We start from the raw sequence: 27,666 nt of genomic DNA, 5'->3' as shown, positions 1-27,666 counted from the left end.
ATGGAAATGATGAGCTCCAAATGGTACATGAATCATAGTGAATTCAGCATGTGAAACACTGGAAGGGAGGCTATTGAATTTATTCAAAACATTCAACAGAAGCAAGATGACTGGATTTTAATTAACTTGTTTTTACCAAGCTCTAAGAGAAAGCAGACAGGATTAGATCGACACAGTTCAAAAGTGCAGCAAACTAAACCACTGCACTGCAATCTCATGTATAACACTTTGGCAAAACTGACTGTCTGTAAGCCCCGGACAAACACTCGATTGCATGTCCCTTGTCTAAACAGCAGAGATAAGGCCAGCTGAAAACAGGACATATGGGAACAGGAAATTTTGTGGCAAGTGACAATCCGGCTGCAGGGAACAGCCTGCTGCCAGCATTCCTGTGCGTGTTTCCTCAAATTCAACCGTAGCTCGAGTGATACCTTAGCAGAAGAAGTAGTCACACTGTATCAGCTGAGAACACCACCACCGTTTAGGTCACCTCAAATATCTGGTCTTTGGTCATTACACTAAACTAGTCTGTTAAAGGCAAGATTGAGAATTTGGGAGCTTGTGATAGCCTAAATGAGGCTAACCTTGACACAATCTGAGGTTAGTTACAGTTTAATCGAGTCCAACACTCAATATAAAACTAACAAACCCATCTAAACCTTTTCCCTCAAGTGGTTCTCAACATCTTTACATGTTAACATCTTTGTAGCTGCAGTTTCTTTTTAAATGTGTTTTATCTGAACAGAGCACTTTGGTTAACTATGAACGCTACCGCAGTGAACCAGTCAGACTGCCCCGAAGTGAAGGTCCCCGTCCCCCTTTTCTTCACCATTGGTGTTGTGAGCCTGGCTGAGAACCTGCTGGTTGTGGTGGCCATTATTCGGAACAGGAATCTCCACTCGCCCATGTACTGCTTCATCTGCAGCCTGGCGGCTTTCAACACCATAGCCAGCCTCACCAAAACCTGGGAGAACCTAATGATCGTATTTTCCGACGTGGGACACCTGGAGAAGAAAGGTTCCTCAGAGAAAAATCTGGACGATGTGATGGACTCCCTGCTGTGTATGTCTTTTGTGGGCTCCATTTCCAGTTTCCTGGCTATTGCCATGGAGCGGTACGTATGTGTGGCTTGGATTTGTTTGAGATGAACAGTATTTTTAAACCATATGTTTGGTTCATAGGGCTGGATGGATTTTAAGCTGTAATGGTATGAATGTATTCTGCCCCAGCCCACTTATCCATCAGAATCCTCATTTCAAAGATATTATGATGCTGAAAGGATAAAGTGGCTTCACTGACTGTAAAGGAAACCAGAACCATGGCGGGAATACTGTAAGCTGCACTGCCTGCTTTGAACTTTTTCTCTGTGGAGTGCGAGTCCCATAACCAATTATCCTCTGCTCATATTTGAATTTGGATAATTTGGATAAATCTGAACTTTTCTCTGTGCTCTAACTCATAGATCCACAGCTTATTAAAGGCCCCCCTGCAGTGGTTTCTGCATGTTTGACCACGAGCCACATACATTTTACATTACCCCATTGTTACCACATTTTTCACACCTTCCAGGCATTTCAGATAATGTCAGAATGATATGACAACTAAACTGTCTGTAATCCATCACAGTGAAAGTTACACTGTCTCACTTTTTGTATGTAGATGCAAGCAAGGACTTTCACTGCTGGGGTGTTCAAATGCTTATAGGGAAGCAGTGATCTGACATCTGATAATGGGCTGCCAAAAATGAGTGCTTTTACAAACTAGTTGACAAATCAAATCCTGAAAACAAACAGAAAATGTATTTTGTTAAATGGACAATTAAAACGCTTTCTGCAAATGCTAGGGCATTGCTCATACAAATATCAAGTTTTTCAGATGTTCAGATTTTACTTACTTACTGCTAGCTGACTATATGCTGAGACTGCAAATAAAAACATTTCCAAAAGTATCGTTTCTGCTCTCAGAATCTCATAAAATATTTAATTACTTTAAAGCTGCATTCATTGATTTTGGGCCACTAGGGGGCAGCAGAACAGGCTGAAAAAAAGTTTATGACAAATTTGTTTGTGGTCACCTGTAAAATGAAAGTCCAAGGCCAATATTTGCTTTCATTTTAGCTCTGTATTGGTCCTCACCAACTGGCTCTTTAGCAGCTAAATGCTCCACTTTGTAGTTGCTAACTTTGTCAGCCTGTAGTTTGGTGTGAGGCAGGTGGATTTAACGTAGAGTTCTGTTGCCTGATCTGAACCCCAAAAATACCATTTTGTTGCATAAAACTTCCTGATTTGGGTTTAGGTTGTTCCATTTTTTTTTACTTATTGTTTCTGTTTTTCACTCTGATCAACTAGATTCACACTAACAAGTATGTGACTTTATTTGTTTTATTAAAGCAGTTGAAAGAGTTGTCAAAGGTTGCCTGGAGCCAAAGCATACAACTGTTCCCTGGATATAAGGGAATTGGAATTAACAAAATAAATCTAAAGGGGTCTTTAGCTGCTCAGCTGCAGCACTTTAAATGCATCTAAACATACCTGCCAATCTCACTTGGGTCCAGTTAGTTGGTGTGGTTCTTACTCTTCAATACCACCAACAACACACTGTCTGCCCATGACATGTAGACTAGGACAAGTCACTTTGCTTTGTCTCTTTCCCCTACCATGTGACGCCGGTGTTCTGATGATTTATGTTTCTTTGTCAAAAAAGAAATATATTGATTAATGTAGCTGTAAAGCACCAAAGTTTAACTCAAGAAACAAAAAGAGAAAGTGAGCGGATAACAAAACGATTTGTTTTCACTTCCAGTTACATCACCATCTTCTATGCTCTTCGATACCACAACATTATGACGATGCGGCGCACAGGAGCCATCTTGGGTGTCATCTGGACAACATGTGGAGTGTCGGCCGTGCTCATGGTGAGGTTCTTCGACTCCAAATTCATCATGATCTGTTTCGTTGTCTTCTTTGTCGTCTCCTTGGCGATTATCTGCTTCCTCTATGTCTACATGTTCATGCTGGCACGCATCCATGCCAGGAAAATTGCTGCTCTGCCCACCAGCAGCAGGGGGAAGTGTCGGCGTCAACGGTGGAGGGGCAGCAGCATGAGAGGGGCCCTGACTCTCACCATCCTATTTGGAGCATTTGTGGTGTGTTGGGCGCCGTTTTTCCTGCATCTCATCATCATCATGGTGTGTCCTATGAACCCGTACTGTGAGTGTTACCGATCACTGTTCCAGCTTCATGTGGTGCTGTTGATGAGCCACGCCCTCATCGACCCGGCCATCTACGCCTTCCGCAGCGCTGAGCTCAGACACACCTTCAGGAAGATGCTGCTTTGTTCAGACTGGAAGTGGTACACATAGCGCTATTTGGACTGCTTTGTATTCATTGGGTTGCACATATTTAAACCCTGGAGTCAACAGTATAAAGATCTGTAATGCAACTGAACAACTTTGGGTGGTCAAGGGAATCCATTTTTTCAGTTGCATTGCTATCTGAAGCCAGCTACATCAAGGCTACCACCACCAGTAGCTTTAATTTTGTTTGTGCTTGAATGAGCACCTGTGACTGTTCATGTTTTTGCCAAACAGAGTGTTTTTGCGTATATTGTTTTTTCTGTCCATCTTCTCTCTGTCAGTGGCTATCTAACCTTGGATGCAATGTCATTTCACCCCAAGTGTGAATCTCTTCAAATCCTGTTTTAATTATCCATCTGCAGCACAGTCACATAGGACACATATTTCCCAGTACCTATTTTACTTAAAGGACATGTTCTTATTTTACATGGGTCATGACATTGGGTTTTGCATCACTCACAGTGAACCACAGCCACTAATGCAAACAATAACATTTCACCATTTCACCTTTTGCTTTTATTGAGACACAAACAAAATAATTCATTTTAAAGCAACATGGCCAGCACTGGCGTCAGTGATTTCAACTGCAGCTGACATTTATATTTTTGCATGCTATCACTTTACTATTAACTAACATAAAATATGTCCCTACAGCTGTTAATATTGTCTCACAGTACATACAACGCAGGCCTGAGCATGCAATTAGAATCACGTCACCTCTGTCTATCACATTCGGTGTTTTCACTGCTGTTTCTGTGGAAACAAGAACTGAGTACTTCACAATCAATAATATCACAGAAAGGTCAAGTTGGAGGTGAATGTACAGTGAGGAAAATGGAACATTTATGTGTTTTCTTTATTAATAAACCTATAGGAAAAGGGAAAATATATATATCATTGATTGTTTTAATAAAACCACTTTTCCATGTATGAGCATGTTGTGTACATTTCTGTGCATATTCATATGCTCTTTTGATCTTACAATTGCAAAGCGCTTACAATAAACATTAATGGAAGCTACAGCAAGGCAATTACAGCACAATGCAGAAATAAATCATCCTTTTGATACTGTTTTCTCAGTGTTTGTTCCAGAGACATCTTATCTCACTGTCTGTATGCCTCCATGGATCAGTCTGAAGATACAAATAATACAAATGGCTTGCTCTTTTTTTTGCAATAAATATTACTATGTAACACTGGGAAACAAATGTTTAGTATCTATCACCAAGAAATTATGCATAACATTTCTTGTGAAAAGCAGTTTCAGCAGATGGTTGCATTTTGTGTTCTGTCAAGCTTCTCAGTTGGGAGGTAGGCACCACTAACACACTCATACAGAGAGCAATGTTAAGCTACTTGTACATTCATTTTTACATTTCAAGTGTCACCTTATGGCATTTTCTATAGTTTAATACAGACTGCGTGGGCAGGGAGGCAGTAAGAAGAGATCATTGAGGGCACATTGTCAGAATAGAACAGCTACGATTAATATCAAGGTACAAGATACAAGCAGAAGAGTGACATTCAGATCATAGCAGAAACATGTGTGCTACTGAGCGTAGGTAGATTTTCGGAAGCTGCTCGTTAACTGTAGCACTAATGCAACAGCAGGGGGAGGCAGGGCTAACAGCAGGGGCAGAAAATTGGCTGTGGACAGGTGATGTCGTTCAAAAGTTCAGCAGCAGCATAGCTTTCCCCACTTCCCCCCCAGGACATAGACAAGTAATGTCTGGTGGTTTCTCAGTTTGCTAGACGTGTAAACACATCAGCAGTGAATCTTAATTTAACTTTATATAGTTGGATTAAATATTATAAAACAGCTTACTGTGAGTTTGGTCTTGTGCTCCCTTTTCTCATTTTTTTATTTAACACAAGATTGCCTTTGTGGTAGAGCACTTATATACTTGCTTTATAGGAATGTGTTCACGTTAACAGGATTTTTCCTCTGTGGTCCTCTGTACTAAATGTTATTTCTTATATATATTATTAAAATAATTAGTTTTCTAATCTTCCTCAGGACAAAAACCTACTTGGTTAATATTAGGAAAAATACTGTGGTCATGGTTAAAAGAAACCAACACTGACTGTTGGCAGGAATTGGAAAACAAACTCCTGTGTTAAAGTCAACGCCTACTGTACATTCCAACCTCCTCCACAAGAGCTATTATGGCACTAATAACAACGCCATGCCACTATAATAATAAACTAAGTCATACTTAGGTAAACATAGCTCATTTTAGTCATGAATCAACAAACAACTAAATAAACTTTTAGACCGAAAGTATCCCTGTGTTGGTGCAACAGCTTAAAGGCATTAAGATATTGTAGTAAATGCATTAAGAGGAAGAAGCGGATTTACACTCACTTCCAGAGAGCAGTCATCTAGTAATCCTAGTTCTCCGGTGAGTTATCCAAGTGTCCTTGAGCAAGACATTGAACTGCTCCTGATGAGCAGGTTGGCATCAGTGTATGAACGTGTGTGTGAATGGGTGAATGTTGGCATGTGTTGTAAAGTGCTTTGACTGGTCGGTAGACTAGAAAAGCGGAGTCTGTGTCTGCACATGTGTATGTGACAGACAATGTGCGTGAGCATGTGTGAGCGTGTTGCGCTCGAGTGTGCGCACGTCGAGTAAGAACGCCAGAAAGAATTCTCAACAGAAACAGTGACTGTGATGATCTGCTGATAGTCATGTGGACATCATGCCAGCAACATTACACCTTTACACATTACAGTATCAAAATCTATATCTGCACATTTCGTCACAGACATGAAAACATCTAATATGATACTGATATGTATCCATATCGACCAGACAGAATACCGTCATTTATTAAAACAAGGCTTTTGTTGTGAAATATTTGCAGGAGCGTTGTTACATTACTGGTTGAGTACTGGAATTTTACTCTGATAAGTTAACAAAGCGGCATTTTCATCACAGTGATCACGAGATTAAAAGTAGAAGTACAGTGTTCACATTACAAATTAATCTACCAGGAACGTCCGCCTTCACCAGGTTTAGCTTTTTTGCCATACGAAGCACTTCTTTCTGACTCACACCCCAAGATTCTTCCCATTTTTAAATCTCAAACCAGTCAACGCTAACTCAAGTGAGGCAATGTGTCAGGCTTCACACCCCCTCTGGATCCACAGAAGGCTCTATCCATGTTTCTGTTATGCAGTAGTCCCCAACACCTGTATGGAGTTCCCCTTTAATGTTGAGATCACAGCGCAAAAAGCAGCAGAGGCAGCAGTGAGAGACTACAGACAATTAGGCTATTAGGTTCCCATCAAAACTTTCTCCGATTGTTGTTGACTTCACTCACCACCGTTCATTTATCCGTATAGTGTTCATTTCCAAGGATGTGCACAACCACTGCTCCAAAGCAACACCGGGTAGGCATGGTAGCCATTATGTACAGTAGTTAAAAGCAAGTATATAAGCGCTCTTACACAACAGCATTTAAGGCTTACTAATCATAGTAGTGAAAAAGAAAATATCCTGTCAGCCAAAGTAGAATAATAAAAGGAGCTAGAATGAAAAGAAGGCCATAAACAGTTTTCTGTGACGCACTTTCAAATGAATCATGAGGTCCTGGCTGTGTGCTGAAATAATTAGATTTTATTTTATTTGGATCTCTTTTAGCTCATTGTCTAATCTTTCAAGAGTTCAAAAATAATGTACCTAATAAATTTGCCACTTAGTGTATGCGGCGGATACATTAGGAGATAGTAGTTTTACCTTCCTACATTCCTACATTCTGTAGGACAGAAGACTAAAATGTGCTTGACTATACACTGTACTGCAGTGACCCAGTTCTCAAACAGTGTATTTTGATAAAATCTTTCATGGTTACGCTCCAGTGTCAGATTCAGTCAGTTCATCCTACTCATCTTGTCATTGGTCTGTGTCTCTCAGTACTTACCCGTCAGAGCACAGATGCTGGTACAGGCGTTTCTAAGACTGTAACAGCAGATGATCTCTTTAAAAGTCTTTCTCATCTCCTGACTCCTGAAGGCGTAGATCAGTGGGTCAATCACAGAGTTGCACATGATGAGGATGAGGTACATGTTGAAGTGCGACATGAAGCACACGCAGTAGAGGTTCCGCGGACAGGAGATCATCAAGATCAGGTGGAGGAAGAAGGGAGCCCAGCAGACGATGAAGATCCCCAGCAGGATGGTGAGCGTGATGGCCCCCTTCATGCTGGCCCGCTGGTGGATGGAGTTGTAGCCGGGCAGGGCGGCGATGCGCTTGACATGTGAACGAGCCAGCATGAACATGTGGCTGTAGAGGGAGGCCATGATAAGCAGCATGGCGAAGAACATGGAGACCAGGCAGATGATGACGGGTGTGGTGTCTGAGTAGATGATGAAGACGATCCCACAGCCTGTGCAGAAGGTCCAGATACCGCCGATGATGCAACCGGCTCTCCTCACTGTCATGATGTTGTGGTACCTCAGTGCATAGAATATGGTGACGTACCTGTAGATAATAACAAATGTTGATTTTTGAAGTAATCTCAGATCTAAGTAACCTTTGATTTTCTAGCAACTTTTACTGTCTACTGGGGAACTGCAGAAACCAAAGAGGGCAGAGAACTTTGAATAGTCTAGTGAAGTAGAAATACAGTATATGGCACTAACACTCCTTGTCCTTTGCTTTTTATCTGTAATTTTTGGGTTCAGAAACGACATTCTAAGGACACTTTTATGTGTGTATCCGCTTATTCATTAGAGTTTAAAAAGGATGTGTCTGTAATTTAGTATTGCAGTTCAACCAAGATGGGTGACTTATGAGAAACATAAAAAAAAAAAAGGAATGGTCAAAATTGAAGCGCATTTCACATGATGCAAGTCAATATCATCTTTCATTAATTATTATTTATTTTCAGTTTCGTAATTTTATTTAGGGGTTGTACCAGACCAGGTTTACATTTGTCATACTGCACATTGCTGCAGCTCCTCTTTTCACCCTGTGTGTTGAAAGCTTTGTTTTAGCTATGGAGCGATACATCTTACCTCTACAAGATCTTTGTTGGGAGTTGCACATGTGCAGTACCTAGGTAAGGACTACAAGCCAATAAGAAGCAGAATAGGGTGGGTCCTGACAAGCAAAGTAGTGTGATCCAAAACAAAGCCACTTCAGCTGCTTCAGCCATACATGATCCCGGAACAAGGCAGAACAACCCGTACCAGCTTAGCAACCTAGACTGGAGCAAGACGTTTCAGCAGGGTGTGAACTACAGGGGGAGCTTGGCTCCTCTTAATAAAACATGTGCTCCACTGAAAACACGAGTTGTGAAATTTTTGGGGATCTCTAAAATATTGACAATATGCTTTTTTTTTCAATGCATTTCTATTTTGCTAGATCTCCATCATTATGGATCATGCGTAAAAATCAGGCCATTACTGATGTATAATTTGTGCCTGAGGTTGATTCATCACTAATTAATTTTAATTAGCATGCATGCTATTCTTACCATCACCATCGAAGCGGACGGGCGCAATTTAACAAACTTCACTCACTTTAACTCAAGAAAAAAAAAAAACTTTAGTTAGTTTAGTATCACTCAGTCTGCACGTGGAGTAAATCAGGTCACTGCCAGTCCCCATCATGGGCTTATGGACGAACAGCAAAGCAGCTGATCCCAGGCCTGTGTGATCGTTTCTGTTTTAAGGTAAGAACGATTTCCAGTTACCTGTATTATTGCTCTATTAGCATTGAATAGGTACTGATGAGGCTCCCTTGTAGGTAGCCTGACCTATTTTTGTTGGTATTTACAATCCTCATGCATGTGTGTATTGTTAGGCTGGGTTGTTGATATGGGACCCTCGCATTTGATGTATGAAGAGGACTAGATCATACTGAGATGTTTGGATGTGGTTTGATGTGGTCATATAAGTTGTGCTGACTTAAGCAAGAATACAAACATGTTTGCAACTATTAATGTTTCTTTTCAGCAAGAGTAAGTTCTCGCTTTGCGACCCACGCAAACGTCCAACCACCCCCACCCCCGGAAAAAAGAGTCAGCTCCCCCAAAAGCGATGGTATAGTTCGCGCACTGTATTTCATTGGTAAGTTCTTAAATTTGTAACAAATGCATCTTTCATCCATAAAGTTTTAACTGAGCTTCTGTCTCTACATCACAGAAATAACTTTATGTCCACTGACTGCCTGGAGGGTAGCTAACGTTATTTTAATTTCATATTTAGTCAAGAAATAAAAAAGGTAAATATTATAATTAATTACAATGTTGTGTAGAAAACATCAACAGTATGTTGTCATGCATAAGTTTTGTTTTTTGTTCAAAGTGGATAAGAGTTTGACAAAGGTTGTTTTGTTGTTGCCACACTAGCCGCTAGACGAGCATTATGACATGTGTTACATAGTGATGCAGGTAGTACAGAATAAAAAGGCTGGAATACAATCGAGCTGTTTTCAGGCAGGTTCAGGAACAGAGTTTTCTGTGGGTGATGGTAACTCCCTTTGTGACTTTGGGCTTTTTCACTTTGCAAACCTATTACATGCACAAAAAAGATATATAACTCAATAAAGGAGAGGGAACAAGCACAAAAAGCTGAATATGACCTCTTTAAAGCCATCTCTTCCTGGTAAACACCAAACAAAACTAAACTTCATGTGTAAAATCAGTGTACTGTCACTGTCAGAAAGTACTGGGAATGATGTGGTTATAGAGATCCATTTCAACCACACAGAAAGAGACATTTTACATTTTAACATGTTCAGGTGACCTGAAGTGCACTGGCTGACAGATGGGCACTTTTATAACATTATGCCACCGTATTCATTCATTGGAATTAATTGAAACAGTACCGATTAAACATTGCGTCCATGTTCCTGGTAATTGGAACCAAATTACATAGTCCTCTCCACGACCCTTCTTCAGAAATTATTACTACACACGAGTTCTGTTCTAGCCCATTATCACAAAGCTGGCGGATCAGATGAAGCTGTTATTCTGGACACCAGTACACAGCCTCTGTTGTTATACAACCTTTTGTGAGTTATTGTTTTGATGTAAGAAAAATTTATCTCTGAACTAAAAGAATGACTTTGTTTCTTGTTTCAGGACAAAACTGAGCAATGAATCAATGCAAACTGACTTTTGTGAGAGTGTATCTGTGTACTGAAAATGAAGCTATACATTACATGGATTTCTACGACAGAGATAAAAGTGCAACTCGCTCCATCATTACCTGTCCACAGCGATGGCCAGGAGGCTACACATTGACGCAACCACAGAGATGCAGATCATAGAGTCGAACACATTGTCCATCTGCCTGATGAAGTGATCCTCCACCACCAGCTGTCTGTTGTTTAGGAGGTAAATGATGATTGTCTCCCAGGCGTTGGACACACTTACCAGCATGTCTGCTACTGCCAGGCTGCAACAACCAAACAGGTTAGGTTACGCTTCATCATAATCACAGATGGTCACAAATCTGCATTCTGTTTTTGTACTTTCTCCCCATGAGTCCAAGATCTGTAGCTGTTCTAGCCTCATCCCCCGGGAAGATGCCACATTCATGTCACAGTGGAAAACAACAACCAGCAGGCAGAAATGAGGCCCAGGTATTGTCTTGACAATAAATTTAACACCTAAACATTTAGAAACAGAGAAACATACTTTATTTTACTATTATTTAACCAACATTCTTAAAGGGTGACACCTTGACAGAAATGTACAACAAAAAAACAAACAAGACTTTGCCACACCAGCAGGTCTTTGTGGCTCTTCTTGTGCTTTGACCTAAATGCTAACGTCTTCATGGCATCATGGTCTTATTTTAGGATGTTGGCTTACAGATCTACATCAACTTACTATTAACTCACGTGCCATAGAAAAGAGTACGCCCTGGAAAATTTGGCAACAATATGCAATAAACCTGCATGTTTTTGTTCTGTGACCCGGAGGAAACTTGTGCAGGCATTTGATAAATAGCAACGCAATTTAAATTTTGACTTCACGATGGCACTAGGTAAAAGTGAGAAGATCATCAAAGTTATCAGGACTCATTCTCCGGGGAATGTGAATGTCTGTACTAAATGTCATGGCAACCCAGTAGCTGTTGAGATTTCACTCTGAAACAAAAATGTTTCTCATGATGCCTCTAGAGAAGATGAGCAACAAATGTACTGTATTTATTTATAATATAATATATGGTATTGTTTTGTCTTTTTTCCCATTAAATAAAATACATTTTCAAAGAAAACATAGCAATGTTCTCATCCCACAGTGACCCTATCTGTCCGAAACACCAAAGAAATCATTCAAAACCACATCAAAGCGGTGATCTGAATGTCTGCTCTTTAGCTTTGGCCTTGTATCACGTCTTTACTAAACTAAAGTGTCTCCCATTGTTCAAGCATATTTTATACATATATTTTTCACTGCCATGCTATGTTTAACTTCTAGATTATGGCTTATTGTTTGGATGACACAGGTAATGTCAAGTAATTCAGACAAAAACCTGAAAGATACTGCAGTTGTGCTGCTTTGCTCAATTTGTTTGACAGTGATTTCTGTAAGACACTGACTTGTGACTTGTGTGGGATTCTAGTCCAATTTTCATCCATGTGACATTATTTGTATCTAAGTGCTTATTGTTACCCTCAAAATGCATTAATATGCATAGACCGTAGACACGCTCTACAGCCCCACACTGGCTCATTTTCTCTCTTTCTTTAGCTTTGGTCTTGGGGGAGGGGATTCAATCTTTCAAGTCACAAGATCCAAATGAAGCCACAAGTAATTGGTGTTAATGTCAAAATTGAGTTGCAGGGAATTACTTGATTCTGTCAAATTGAGTAATCAAATTTGTGAGTTGACTCTGATACCAAGTCTAATCCATGTCATGTTTCATGAGTCCACTGAGTCTGCATGGAGGAATTACATTCACACATGGGATAAGCAGGTAGATCAAAGTGAGTTTCCATCAACTACAATTATGTAATTTCTCTGAGCGGGGTAGATTATAAGATCAAAAGACTGTGTTTTATAACTTTAGGTTCACCATGATATTTTATTAATTTACCTTTAATACATGTTTTTTATCAGTTTCATGATTGTATTTGTTTCCTCTGGCAGCGCACATACTGTGTAATATTTTCGTGGGGGGAAATAATAAGCAGACACACATCCTACATCATCATTTATTTAAAAATGTGTTGCTGTCAAGTTCAAGATGCACAAATCTTCACGTTTATGAATTATGCACACTTTGCCACTTCAGGCCAGTGTTAAAAAAAAACTGTTGCGTACAGCTTTTTATTTTAATAGGTGATATTATCATTCAGGTCTTCTGCGGTTCAAGATTTGCATAAAACAGGTGGTTGTAAAATTTAAACTCTTCATCTCCTGTTAACACAAGTCTCTGACACAGCCTCCACTGCCCCCCACACACATAGAAACAAACTCTTCCTGCTCTCATCACCTTAAAGTCCCACTTTCACAACAGGAAAGCTAATTAAACCTGTGATCTGGAACAAGTCTTACAGTGAACACTTTTTTCTTTGCTTCAGAATGTGTCATATTTTTATTAAGCTAAAGCTTTTCTCCTTTTGCTCTATTATGTTTTATACACTCATTTTTCACTGTCATGCTGTGTCTAACTTTTAGATTATGGCTTACTGTTTGGATGAACTTGAGTAATGAGTGTTAGAACACAGATAACAGTAGTCAGGTAATTTAACGATTTCAAGAAGACAGTGAAGTTCCATTTATGTGACATTGTTTCCTAAGTGATTATTGTTACTCTCAAAATGCATTAAAATGCATAGACTTATACTTTAGTCTTACAAATGTTTTCAGGAGAGCATGCCCCCAAACCTCCTTACTTTTGAAAACCTGGCTCTGGCCCAGTTTTCTTTCTTTCTTTTGATCCGCTCTCGCTCTCTCTTTTGAAATGGCAAAAGTCATGCAGCTCCATATCATTTCAAAAACAGTCCAAAAATGTATCAATCATTAAGACCCATTTTGAGAGAATTTTATTAAGAATTTGTTCATTAACAAGAGTCTGTACTGGGCACAGCAGTGCTTTGAGATAAATACTAATGTCAGCATCCTAACAAATGTTTATGATCTTTAGCGGGTACAATGTTTACCATGGTCTATTGGCCACTGCGCTCCTCCAACGAACGCCGCCTGGCTCTGCCATCCCTACACACAAAGCAATCTCAGTTGTTCTCATCTGTGACACCACAAAGGTGGAACAAGCTACCACACGCCATCAGAGCAGAGGCGCCCCTCTCTAACTTCAAGAAGCTCTTGAAAACTCATCTCTTCCAACAACCCTTTCTTATAACACCTCTGACTCCTAACCTCTAACCTGCACTTCCTGTGCTCTTCTTGTTCTGTCCCCTTACAATTCTCTGGTATTGATTGCACTATTTCGTCAACTCTTACTTCTTTCCCTAGCTATTTACCCCATTGATTCCATACGTGCAAGCTCTTAGTAGTATTTATTGCTGCTCTTACTAGTATCTATTGTCAGTCATCACACATCTGATATTAATTGAATTATATATATATATATATATATATAATACGAGCTGTCTGTTAACGACAATTCTCACACTAAATGCAAAACAGCTGCATGGCTAACAAACAAGCTAACAGCAGCTGCAGTTAGTCCCATATCCCTAGTAACTTATGTGTTACAAGACAAAAGGTCCATGTTGCAACCGCCCCTCTAGTGCTGCACTGGCCCCAACAACAAGGCACCGCTCCAAATGGATTTTGAGTGGGGGGTTTTTCTGCTATTAACCGGCCAAATAAAACTTGGTCGACTATTAGGGGGCAGCCCTGCTAAAGACACAGTACATCTGAGGCTGATGAGAATGTATTGGGACAAATGAAAACTTTGACCTCTATTATCATCTACAAAGCCACACTGCAAGTGTGGCTCAAAGTTACTTAAAAAAATCAACAGCAGTAGATGTGGGTCCAAGGATGCTAAGAGGGGAATCAGCTGAGCTATGCTTGATTTGGTGATTGTTGGAACAGTGGAAAGAGTTTACAATGAGTTAACAAGGCAATCAGTTTGGTGAGCGAGAGAAACTTGAATTCAGAAGGTGTACGATTGTGTTTTTCTGTTTGATAAGGAAAATGGGAGATTAGAATAAGAATATTTCCTTACTTGACTTTTTGTGCATTTATTTAGTTGATTTATTAGACTTAAAAAGTCCCTTTTCACCTCTCGCACATTAGATATCTCTGCAACACAATACATAGATGTCTTTGACAGAACGTCACAACTGTTCCTTCTTCACATTCTGTAGTTTTAAACTAAATTTCTGGCCATATCTTAACAATGTACTTCAAAGGAGTTCTTACATGGTGCATAATCCTAAATTCATTTGTATTACGGTATTACATACACAATGCACAAAGGGTGGGAGAAACAGGGGGTTCACTAAGGGCCCACAGCTCATTTTTTATTAAAAATAAAAAGATGATACACACTGAACAGTGGCACTGGCAGTTTAAAAGACTACTGCTTTGCTAATCCTTCAGCCCTGTAAAAAATAGGGAACATGCACAAGCATGGAAAACTCAATATATTAAATCAATATTTTATGTTGTGTGCTGAGTCACCTGCAGACGAAGAAGTACATTGGTGAGTGGAGATTCTTGTTCTTCACTATGGCGGTGATTACCAGGATGTTCTCCAGCAGGGAGATGATACCCAGGATTAGAAAGACCTGAGTATAATACAGTGTAACAGAGAAGAATGGAAGAGTGAACTACGTAGTCTAAAATGGGGTAAACTATGGCTCCCAATGTAAGCTTGTGGCCCCCCCCCAAAGGGTTACAAGATAAAACTGAGTGATTACAGGATGAATAACAAGACAGGGAAGAGGGAGGTAAAACACTACTGCAAAATTGTTTGTTTTTTCTCCAAGAAATACAGGAGCATTTTAAAACTACAATGAATCTATGTGAGAAATGGACTAGCGGAGTATAGTATTTCATTAAGAGAGCAAAAAAAGAGTATTAAAAAACAGAATAGTTTAGATTAACATTTAAAAACATAACAAAAGTTCATACCTCCACAGCGATGTGGACCTGCTCGCATGCTGCAGGTTTGGAAGTGCTCGTCTTGTCTGGTAGTAGCGGAGGGGGCAGGGTGTAGTTTTGGTGATAGTAGGAGTAAGCCCAGGTGGAGTTACCCAGAAGCACCTCCTTGTGATAGGAGGACTCATCAGACACATTCATCCCTGCTATGGTTTTGGTCCAGATCACTGTGGCTTTATTTTGGTTGCCATTTTTCAAGCAGGCTGCAAAGGAAAACAAATACAGTGATGATTGCCGGGTAATATGTAAATTATTGCCCAATCTTAAGTTTCTTTTTGATCATGTGACAAGACAACAATACTCCAGATACCGGGTGAAACGCAAAATCTGACAAGTAGATTAGCAGAGCACAGGTGCAAGCTAAGCAGTCATGCTAGTCAAACATAAAAGTTGTTTCAAGAAGAGACGGGAGAGATGAGAACCGGAGGAGAGGGCCGCAAAGCTCCCCAATAAGATTGTTTTGGATTACTGAGGACATTGTCAAAGAATTCGCTCAATGCAGGCTCGTCTGATGCCTTTCAAATCGGTGATTTACTTTACTTTGCATTTTCAGTGCATTTCGCGTGGCTGCCGCGCTGTTTTGAAGGCTGTTATCATTTCGGAGACAGCTCGCCACTGAGTAGGCCTACCTGTTCAATTGTGTGGACGTGCTTGTGGGTATTAAACTGTGTGCGTGCGCTGTAGCTGGCCTGTTTTCAGAACATGGTGTTGTGTTATGAGCAGGCCACTTTTCTTTTTTATTCACCACAATGTCTTGCCTCTCTGTCGAAAAGGAATGTGGTTGTCGAGATTCAGGAGATTATTGTTCTGAAATTGCCCAAAAAACTCTGTGTGGACACCTCCTGCACTCAGCTGTTTGTGGTGAGGTTTCAGGATTTTGACAATAACAGCACTGGCCGTGCTCCTTATAACGTTCTCTTTGACTTCTGTACTTTGCAAATACAAAAGTCTCGGAGACACAGTCCGACTCTAAAATCTGCAAAACACAGCAGCAGCAGCGTGTGTGTGTGTTGGAGAGAGACGCACACAAAGAGAACTGTTGAATTGAATGTGTTAATATGGAAAGAAATCAATTTAAGGAGCTTTAAATTAGGTATTTACTGCATCTAATCTTATCAGTTGTTAAACCCTGGCAAAACAAGGAAACAAGGCACATAAATTTGCCAATAAAGGGTTCCCTTCTAGACACGAACGCAGTGTGTGTGGGCCCATCAACAGCCTGCACTGGGGCCCATTGTTACAACCTTACGCCACTGCTGGTAGCTACATATTTACCATACAAACTTATCTAGTCTCCAGAGGTAGATCTTCTCATTTACTTGTCACCTAACACTTTAAGACTAGACAGGTCCTGTGTTACATACTCCTTTTACATTGATTTACAACAGCGTTATGTTTACACAAGAACCCATTTTATTTTTATTCAACCTTTATTTAACCAGGAAGTCCCTTGAGATTGAAATCTCTTTTCCGACTGAGACATGATAGAAATCAAACACAATCAAAACAAACAAACATCACTTATTAAAGAAAGGGACTAATCCAGGTCACATGAGGTTAGTTACATGGAATTTTACTATGGCTTTAAATTCATTTGGTGGGACTAGATCATTTTAATGTATTAAGACCAGGAAGCAAAGTGAGAGAATGCTTTTTTTCCCAACTCAGCCTGGTGGAACGGAGATGACAAAAGTGCTGGAATTTTACGTCAGGGGATTATATAAATTACCCAGCATGGCCTCGTAAACAAAATGTGTACAAATCAGTCATCCTAAAATTAGTCACACTGTTGAACTGGATTAGGTCCAAAGAGTTTTGTTACCAGCGGATCACTGGTCAGTTGTTTTCGTAAGGGCTGGGAAAATGAGAAATTTCTGGGGAAATCAGTCCCAGTCGTCAAAAGATGACATTCATAATATGTCAGTGAGATAAATTTAGTGTGACCAAACAAAATGACACTGAAGGTTGTTTTGAACATTCCACTTTGGTTATGAAACAAAAGGGACGAGGAGCTTTGATGTTACACTCCCACGGCAAGTGAATGGGACACAAGAAAGCCTCAGTGTTAAGATCCTGTCCTCAGCTGATGAGATGTGATGAGAGCGGATCTGAGAAATGGAGCTTCAACTCTTCCCTGCAGGCAAGTGCTTCCCCTGTTTCTTCACTCGTGACCTGACTAATGGGCCCTCCAGTGATGTCAAATGACACTTTCTGAGTTGCTTATACATTTGCACAGAGGTAATATAAACTCTTCACTCTCTCACTCCAGAGTCATGTGGTGCATGAGGCAGTTACGAGGCGAGAGCTGCTGCCAAGAAGCATAAAGAAAACTGATAAAGAAAACGCCTAGATACTGAAGCAAACAAATTCATGACAAAATAAAACCCTTCAACCTAAGTTAAGCGATAAAAACTTTATTTTCTTTATTATGGCCACCATAACCCCTGTTTGGACTGCAGTCTGTCTCATTTCAGCAGAATGCTATTATCCAAATCCCATTACAATGTGACACTGTGAGCTTAGCGGATACAGTAATTAACCTTTGCTGCAGGGCTAAATGAAAAACCATGCCAGTTATGTTTGAGTAGTTAAGACATTTACTGCTGTCATTTATGAATACAACAATTGAAGGAAATATGAATGATAACAGCATAACTGGAATTTAATTTCTCCAGTACTCATTAAGAAAGCAGTTCTCTTAAGCTGTTCAAAGACAAGAAGCAATTACTGTGACTAAAATGTCTAATTTATGCTGGAATTATTCAATTTATTTATTTATTTTATTTAATTGCCTTTTAATTCTGCCAAAATTATTAAAATCCCAGTGGCCGGAGCAATGATATTTCAGTTATTTACTTTATACGGTAAATAATTATACAAGTCTTTTCAGAGCATATTAATTGTTTACATTTCTCACATCAGATTATTATCTATTAATATCAGTATCATATGATATTCTTCCCAAATATACAGAAGGTGTTAATAAGATCTCTCTAACCTGTTGCATGGCTGAAAATGTGTATATTTAATATCCAACGTGTTGATATTTCCCATATTGAATCCTGCATGAGAGCAGGAGAGAACATCTACCAAACCCACACACATTGATGGAATTATATGTAGGGAATAACTATTATTGGGAAAAATTTGGAGTTCTTTCTATAAAATAGAGGACATTTAAACAGGTGTTACATTGTGCTGTAATTCAGTCTGGATTAGATATCTAGATCTAGACATAGAGCACAAGTTCACAAGATGCTTTGTAAAAGTGAGACCAAACGGTTCTGTGTGGGTTCAGGGACAATCCAGATTGCTTTAATGATTAAAAGCGTCAACCTGAGGTACATGGGAGCTCCATGGTATGAGGGGGCCCTTGTGTACAGGGGTCTATGATAGTGATGTGTTGGTCCGATTAGGCCCCCTTCCCCATTCCTCCATCCCGCGCAAAAAGAAATGCATGACAATGATAAAATTACTCTTTTTAACAGACAGGCTCTCAGGTTCTTTCTTCATATGTGCAAAAATCATACCAATTTATTTGAAATATACAGTATACCTAAATGAAGAGCTGTTCGGGAGCCAAAGACCATTAATAACATGAACCTGAAGGTAACAGGGCACGTTAAGGATTCCTTGATCATTTCTTTTTTGATCCTGATTGGAGTCCTTTTATATTATTATTATTATATTTATTATTATATATATATATATATATTTTTTTTTTATATATATATCTTCTACTTAAAATACAGTGAGCCTACATTAAAATTAGGAGCAACTTCAATGTGACAGCTGGGCAGCTGCTTTTCCTATTATATTTTGTAAAGCGCCCCATAACAGTAGTTCTAGGGTTTCTTGTGTCCCAGCTTTTGCAACAGCTGGGAATACATGAATAGTGGAATAGCTGAGCTAATTTGAAAAAATAGAAATTATGATTTGGTTAAAGGAAAATATATATATACAACCCTGTGTCCTATAAATTATGTTTATATAAAACTAATTTGCAACAGCAAATGCATTTTGAGAGAAACTTAATGCCGCCTTACATTTTCTTTTAATAAAGAGGAAATGTTGTTAATTGATAAAAATGTTGATACAGAACAGAAAATAAAATGTTCATTCACATCTTGCAATATAATCTGCTCGAAGTGACTACAAGATTATTACATTTTTAAAGTTATGTTTAGACACTCGCAGCAGTCTGCAGAGCCATGATGCATTAATTAACATTTAACTGAAAACAAAAAAGTCTTTCTTACCTTAACCAAACCTTTTGTTGCCTAAACCACAGACAGTCGCTTTCTACAGCCACCATCCACCCCGACCATCTCTCTGACTTTGGTGCCATATGTAAATGTAGCATTTCATTCAATCGAAAGTAAGGGGAAGTAATCGAGCTAGATTCTGTTCGCTCCATATTTGCTGCAATATCTATTATAATATTACAATTAATAGTGTTAATTAGCATCTACTTAAATTACTATTAAAGAGAACATATTGAACATTATGGGTGTTCACCCATACATTTTCATCTGACAGAGCTATAAGGAAAAAGGTCTGGGACATAAATAAAATACTATATGGCAGTCCCCATAGCATTTTATATAACATCTATGGAAAGAGAGGTTCAGTGTTGGCAGGAGGCTTTGGGGAGGTTTGAATCCCCTCCAGTAACATTTTGAAATCATTTTATTTTAAAATGGCTTAATGTGGAGTCTTTTTCTTGTGGTTTCAACAGTTGTAACAAAAGGACCTGGCAAATTGTGAAAGAGTCTTTTATTCTAAAATTGTCCTCCACGCCAATTACTTTCAGGATCAAGGCTCCGCAAGAAAACCTCTCCCGGATTTCCTGAATTCTTTTGTTTGAAATCTTGCCTCACACTGCAGAAGATAGTAGCTCTTAGTTTTAATGGAAACCTCAAACTACTTGAAAATCTATCAGCAGGCATTTTTCTGTTAGCTGAGGAGTCAACAGCCTGGGCCCAGGGTGACTCATTAATAAGAGAAATAAAAACCCGGAGGACCTTTCATCTGCTTACAATGCAAACATGCTTTCTGAAAATACTTCTTCATTCAATTCATGTAGAGGTTGTAGCCACCTGCAATACCCTGCTGTGATGTGTTCACCTGCAGGTATCTGTTCCCTGCAGCTCTGTTCTGACTTGTGTTGCCGTTTGAAGGTGTGAAGACAGAGCAAGTGATGTGTGGCTGATGTGATTCAAAGATGTAAGTCATTTTACTATGAAAATTATGCTCTCAGTAATGATCGGCACACAATTACGTACCTAACCACCCTGCACTCAATCGCTACTCGCCCCCCTTCTGGTGTTCACCTGAAATTAAGCTGTAATATCGGTGAATGCGCGACTGATTGTGTGTTCATGTTAACACACCTGCTGCAATCACACCTCCCCTGAGAATTCAGCCGCTGTGATCCCGAGCTCCCTGTCTGCCTGTCTCCATCTCTTTATCATCTTGTCTTTGCCTCTGTGTTACGCCTCTCTCAGGCCCACTCCACCTTTTTGGACTCCCTCCCTCTCTGTGGCGCCAGTCCCAGGGGGTCGATTTTTCACTGGGATCTTGTGCTACTGTCACAGAACAAAATGCAAGACCCACTCTGCCTTGATCACAACATCAAAAGAGACATCTTGAAGCTTCTTTGTTGACAGCTAATAATCGTCCTACTTCAAAATCCCAGTGTGGATGCACACCACCCATAGTGTTAACTAAAAAGATGATTTTTAGAGCCTCTCTGTCGACATGTGAGACCAAATAAAGCTTATTTGGATGTAAGAGCTTATATAAGCACTCGCTCAGCCCACACATGCAGACTTTATGTTACTGTGAATGGAAAGGCTCACATCGTGGGATAAAACAGAATACATGAACGGCTATAAAAATTCTCAGCATTTTTTGTGTGTGTGTGTGGGGGGGGGGTTAGGGTTTTTTCAGTATTCATTCGGGAAATGAAATCAGTGTTTTCTGAAGTGGAAGATTGTGTAAGATGTGTTCCACAGTCTTTATTATTCATTCAGAGAGCAGGACAACATTAATTATGCACAGTGCAACAAGTATAATTAAATCTAATCACATGGAGATGGTAATCACAACAAAACAACAACCTGAGAGCCTGCATGTTTGCACATGTACCACAATACAGTGTATAAAAGGAAATGACGTAACTGCTGTATATTTACCCAACAAACAGGCTGGTTTATAGCACAGTCAAATTCTGGAGCTAAAATTAAACATTGTATTATATTACATTATAGTATTAACACTGCAATGCTCTCCCTTCTGGTCTAGCTATAAATAAGCAGCAGATCATTCAGAATGCAGCAGCACGTGTACTGAGTAAGTCCAGAGGGAGAGCACACATCTCACCTGTCCTAACATTGGTTGGCACTGGCCTTTTAGTTGTTCCCTGGGTGAGGACAAAGAACTACGGGGAGGCGGCATTTAGAGCCTATGGTCCTCGCCTCTGGAACCGCCTGCCAGAGTTGCTGAGGGGGAACCCAATCTGTAAACACCTTTTTTAGTTTAGTTCATTTTATTTTAATATCCATTGGTCTCGCTCTTCTAACATGTTTCTTATTTACTATATTATCATTTCCTTATGTTACCATTTATTTTTACCGTGTTATTATTTCATTGTGTTGTTGAACCACTGTGTTCACCAACAGCACCAAGTGCCCCTTTTCATGATTTTGACATGACTGCTACTTTTAAGTCCCAAAACTGACTGTGTGTACTATAATATTATCAGACAAATCGAAAATATAAAAACTTTTACTTCCAATCATTTAAGTCTGTTTAGCTGGAAAGAGTTTTTCTTAACCACCAATTATTTGCTTAAGTTAAATTAAAACTTTATTGATTTAATTGTCCTATTAAACTTTTCCCCCATGTAACATTTCTCATTTTCCTCACCACATTTTCAGTTTTCCTGTTTTTTATATGATAATAATAAGAAATATAATACTGTAATAACAGCTAAAGCACTTTAGCCAGGAAGCTAATGCTATAAAAGGAAGCTAGTTAACTTAGACCTTTTTAGTTTACCATCCAAGTCTTATTTCCAGTGTGGTCCTATATGACGATGAAGAGACAAGCACTGGAAATTTAAAATAAAGTAATGAAGGCATATGGTGTCAAGTAAGTAGCGTGAGCTAGATAATGTTGTTAACTTGCCGGATAAAAAGCTTTTGCTGCTGTTACAGGAGTGATGCTACAACAATAGTATATGGATTATTAACGCTGTTTTATGTACATTCATTAGCTTGTGTAGTTTAATAGAGAATGTTAGTGGTAGCAAGCTGAAAAGGCTGGTTGGCCATGTTCTAAGCTATTAATATTGTCATGTGAGCTTGCCAGCCACACTGTGCTCTTGATTTCTTGTGTTACACACATATACAGGTTTTAATTTATTGATCAACTGATTGGTGCAAAAGTATAAATTCTTTTTTTACCAATTGAGTATAAATCTTTAAATTGTAAAGGACAGTCGTGCAGAATGCCGTTCGTCCGTCAGGATTTGAAAGAATTAGAGAGCTGCTCCTGCTGAGCCTCGTCTCGCTCTGATCTGCGTGGACAGCACCAGCGGAGGCTCAGCCACCAAAACAAACTGAGCACAGCAATCAGATCTCAATCTGCAGCTGATCTCATGATGTGACTGACTACAATGACACGGACAGAAGCAAAACATGGTGGTCATGAGCACTTCTTTGAAGGTTGCCATGGCTACACTATCACAAACATAGTGTTAAATGTCATTTTTTCTCCCAGACATCCCTGAAAAATAACAGCATTATCACCATTCAAGTCATGATCAAGCTTTTTTGGCTTATGGTCGCAGCGAGTCTAATGGTAATCACCAGATGCACTACGAAGATTATTTAAATGTGCAAAACAGTTGGCAATATTTACCAGCCTATAATATTGTTAGACATATGTTGGTGATAATCAACAGGAGATTTAAACAGAAAAATATAATGCAATCATGCGTGCAACAGAAATGCTTTTATTATCTTTAATTCATCTAATCATTGATTCCCATATCATATACACCCAATCATTTGCATGTACTGTAGTTATATTAAGATCACATTCATTCTTTTTGACATGGGTGTGTCCCTGAGACAGGCTGCCAGACACGGTGCAGTTTAAAGACAAAGGTATTACACAGGAACAATTCTGTTTCAACTGTGGTACTGAAATTTCTTAAATTAAACAGCTTCAATGCCACAGCATAAAAAATAAAAATAGTAAATCTAGCAGTGATTATTATATATAGAAATGTCCACGTTTCCACAGAAATATAACAAAATATGAGAATAGGAGTTCACAATATGGATATGATTAATGCAATCTTATATCACGCTACATGATATGGCATGGATTTAAATATCTGACACAGTAAGGTACTTCATCACATTTATGCAAAACAATTTGAAAAAACATTCAAAGATTGTATTGTCGTAAAGTAGGCCTGCTCATTTACTTTTCACCATAGCTTAAAATTACCTACTATATTCAGAGATGTTGAAGAGACAGTTACCTCGGTACAAACTGCACATAAAAATATTTGTCAGTTAACAAATTTACATTGATTCCCAATGTACATCATTATATCACCCACCCCTGCTAGGGACCCACATCGAGAACCGATGCCGGTGCATGCATGTTCTATGGACCAGCAGTTTTCCAATTATGTTCTGTCAAAGCCATCCGAGCCTGTTGAGTCACCATTTACATGAGCTTTAATAAAATGGCTTTGCACACACACACCTCTCCCTCTGCAGTTGTCAACAAGAACCATACAGAGGAGATGACGTGAACTTGTCGCTATACAAACCAAATAATAGAACAGAAAATAACTCTTCACTTTTTTTTGGAGATGTGTTTATCTGGAACCAGATTCAGGTCACTCAGTAGAAGGGCAGCTCTTTGTCTCACACTGCTCACTGCTGCTGCTTTGCCACTGTGGTGACTAATCTTTGTGAGGAAATGCTATCTTCTCCAGACAATTATTACAGCTACTATGGGAATGAACAAACAGAGCTTTGCCTGCAGAGTGAGGAGGGTCTATTAAGTTTTCTTAATGCTAATAAATCAGTCAGATCTCCCAGGTTTCACTGTGTTGCCAATTTGCTCATTGTGCCACACAGTGTGACCAATGTGCTGACATAAAATATGCTTTAACTGCCACCAGCTAACAGGCAGTGCTTTGCTGGAATACACCTTCTGTACAGTATTTTTCCACCATATATTGGATGAGTGATGTGTAATTCTGATTAATCCAGGGCTGTAGTAATTTCTGCTAAAGTGAATGCACATCTGGCAGGATGCCATGAGACTGTGCAGCATCTGGACCTCTCTGTGTTTGTGTTTCCATAGGAAGTAGCAAAGCAGCTCAAAGGGAGGTTCTATTTAAATGAGCCTTTATCTGCGCTGTGAAATCAATCCTGCACATTTTACCACAAGTGATAACAGAATTAATGCATATCACCACTGTGGCGTTATTTCTCAACAAACATCAGCTGTTGACCAAGTCGCTTGTTTCTGTCAGTTGTTTGTTTTGAAAGCACATGCTGCACAGCTTTTAGTCCATTAAAGACCAAACTATGACCAAACAGTTTTATACATCATGTGAACTGAATATGATGATATGAAACTATTGGTGGTTGATGATGACATATAATAATGGTCAACCAGATGCCCCCAACAAAAAGTGGAAAATACCATCCAAATATCACACACATAAAAAACCTGCAGCTGCAACATGGTCAGTCATGTAACTCTCAAAATCCTGTAAATTCATTGCAAACTCTGCACTTAACACAACAGACAAACATGGAATGTCCACATAAAATATAGTGACACCTCAGAGGACAAAATATTAACGTATGTATGATGATGTCACCATTAAATCACACACACTTGAGGTCCTCAAGTCTTGCCAATGTAATACCAGCTATTCTATAAGTGAGAGTTTTGACAACATGAATGTAAAAATGCAAAGACCACCAAGACGGTGGTGGCAAAAATTTGTCTGTTATGAGTAGGGAGACAGAGAAAATGAATGACTCACCTCACACAGGAGCTGTGACTCAAATCCTTCCCACAAGTGGCTCAGATGGACTGGATGGTGCCTCTGTGGAGCATCAAAGCAGTGGATTTACGCATCGTGAGAGTGGAGATGCTGAGCTGTGAGAGAGAGAGCCTGAGAGAAAGGGAGAGAGACAGAGCGAGAGAGACCGAGAGGGGAGAGAGAGGGAGAGAGGAACTCCCCCTCCAGATCTGACAGACTGGACACAACATGCAGCAACTACCATCTCCCTCACAGTGGGCTGAAGAAAGCAGCAGTCAAAAATGCAGAGCTTCCTCCATGTTGAAAAGATTGTCTGTGAGGCGCTCCATCTTACAAGAAATTAGCCCTTAGATGTGACTTTGTGCAGAATTTCAATCTACAGAACAGCGAAAAATATGACCAGCAGCAAGAGGAAACGTTTTGATACAACTTGGTGTTTTAGTTGGATAAACTCAGAAACACCAACAATTCCATATTAATACATTTGGTTCAACACACTGCAGCTACATAACTGATTTTTGAAAATATTTTTGCAGCATTATCACAGGTATCAAAGGCTGATTTGGAAGGGAGTAAATAAACAAAAACTACTGCTACTTTCAAAAAAGTTACTGAAAAAAGTATAACTGCATGTTGTTAAGAAGTCAAACTAAAACGGTGTGTATGAGTTCATATTGTAGCATAACCTCCCAGCATTTCATGGAGTAACAGACTCGTGGATATACATCTAAGTTGAATTTCATGTTCTTGCATTGTTATTGTGTTCTACATTATGTTCTACAATGTTTCCTCTCTCGCCACTGTTGGTATACAATGAGTTAACTATTAAAAGGCCAGCACAACATTCTCTTTATTTTATCAACAGTGAATCTGGTTAGATCATGAGTGATATTGTGTGCACAATTGGTGACATGCCCACAATGTGAAAGCACATAGTGCCGTAATTCAGGTGCAAGGATAGAGTGGCTATTATTCTGAGCATTGGTGGCAGAAACCTTGGCCCATATCCACAGTCAGGATATTAAATCTCAAATTATTTTTGATGAGCAGGCCAGAATAAACCATGCATGGTAGTGAATTACAGCTCTTTGAAGGGAGCTGGATCTCTTGGCACTGTTCTTTTACAAGAGTAGGATCTTTTGGCTCCCAAACATCTCTTCATTTAGCACCAATTAGTGATGTTCTTATTTGTTTCAAGAAATAAACATGCCAGATTCTTAATCTGCAATACAATAACAATTGTAATAAACAATATTCTGTCATACTGATGGTTAAAAAGTGTGATATGTCAAGAATAACTATCTTAGTTATAAAGTATGGTTGATTAATACGTACACAACTCCACACAGACACATAAAGTATATTTTATTAAATAGGTATGAAACAGCAGCTATGTTGGTAACAAATGATCTAATCATTGCCTTGCACATAAAGATGTTTGTTGATCTGTCCAAGGAATTTGACTTGGTGGACCATGAGCTGCTGTTAGGCAGACTCAGTGACGACATGGCTGTAGAGATGTTCAGGAACTACTTCACAGAAAGATTCAAGTGTGTATACACAGATGGTCACAAGATTTATGGAGATCTTTAAAGGAGTCCCCCCTAGGTTCAATTTAAGCCCCTGTCTTGTTTTCTGTGTTTATAAATAACATTGGGAAGTGCATATTTATGCAGATGATATAATCTAATGAATAATATAATATAGTCTAATGAGTTGCCTCTTCTCTGAGCCAGGCTTTTGATCCAGACTGCTTTTCATTGTATGGTCTAAAGATGGTTCTCAATGCTAAGAAAACTAAACTCATGATCTTTCCCAGAGCTCGCTTCCAGATCTCAGATAATGTTGGCATTTGTATCTTTGGAGGGGACTTAATTGAAAGAGTATCTTCCTTCAAGTCCGTGGGTATTTGGGCCGCTTTTAGAGCATATTGAGAACCTAGTGAAGAAACTGAAGGTTAGGCTGGGGTTTTAGCCTGCCTTAGTGTAACAATTAGGAAAACTCTTGTACAGGCTACCTTCGTAAATGTTCTTGACTATGGCGACATGATTACATGTATGTTGCCTTCTCTGTACTTCACTGCCTAGACTGTGTGTGTCACAGTAATCAACGTTTTGTATCC

General features: G+C 39.3%; 2 protein-coding genes across 2 annotated transcripts; one reads left to right on the top strand and one right to left on the bottom strand.

The window, feature by feature from the left end:
- Positions 1 to 483: 483 nt before the first annotated feature.
- Positions 484 to 3,657, top strand: mc2r (melanocortin 2 receptor). Its single transcript, XM_038712259.1, has 2 exons — positions 484 to 1,124; positions 2,771 to 3,657. Exons 1-2 carry the CDS (start codon positions 762 to 764, stop codon positions 3,359 to 3,361), a joined length of 954 nt encoding a protein of 317 aa, XP_038568187.1. The 5' UTR covers positions 484 to 761; the 3' UTR covers positions 3,362 to 3,657.
- A 191-nt stretch (positions 3,658 to 3,848) lies between these two features.
- Positions 3,849 to 25,663, bottom strand: mc5ra (melanocortin 5a receptor). The gene is made up of 5 exons (XM_038712258.1): positions 25,545 to 25,663; positions 15,428 to 15,657; positions 14,975 to 15,081; positions 10,575 to 10,763; positions 3,849 to 7,839 (listed from the first exon to the last, which is right to left on the bottom strand). Exons 2-5 carry the CDS (start codon positions 15,593 to 15,595, stop codon positions 7,269 to 7,271), a joined length of 1,035 nt encoding a protein of 344 aa, XP_038568186.1. The 5' UTR covers positions 15,596 to 15,657; positions 25,545 to 25,663; the 3' UTR covers positions 3,849 to 7,268.
- Between the last annotated feature and the right edge of the window lie 2,003 nt (positions 25,664 to 27,666).

This window comes from Micropterus salmoides, unplaced genomic scaffold (genome assembly GCF_014851395.1).
Source record: "Micropterus salmoides isolate LMB-PRFRI ecotype aquatic unplaced genomic scaffold, ASM1485139v1 Ms_hic_scaffold_11, whole genome shotgun sequence".
In the NCBI taxonomy this organism is placed as follows: domain Eukaryota; kingdom Metazoa; phylum Chordata; class Actinopteri; order Centrarchiformes; family Centrarchidae; genus Micropterus; species Micropterus salmoides.
Note: the sequence above shows the minus strand (reverse complement) of the source record. Positions and strands in the feature narration are given on the sequence as shown.

Coding starts and splice junctions, on each gene's coding strand:
- mc5ra (XM_038712258.1), bottom strand. CDS start 15,595: ATGAATGTGTCTGATGAGTCCTCCTATCACAAGGAGGTGCTTCTGGGT. Junction 10,764..14,974: donor ATGTACTTCTTCGTCTGCAG/GTGACTCAGCAC, acceptor TGGTTGTTGCAG/CCTGGCAGTAGCAGACATGC. Junction 7,840..10,574: donor CTGGCCATCGCTGTGGACAG/GTAATGATGGAG, acceptor TATTATCTACAG/GTACGTCACCATATTCTATG.
- mc2r (XM_038712259.1), top strand. CDS start 762: ATGAACGCTACCGCAGTGAACCAGTCAGACTGCCCCGAAGTGAAGGTC. Junction 1,125..2,770: donor CCATGGAGCGGTACGTATGT/GTGGCTTGGATT, acceptor AGAGAAAGTGAG/CGGATAACAAAACGATTTGT.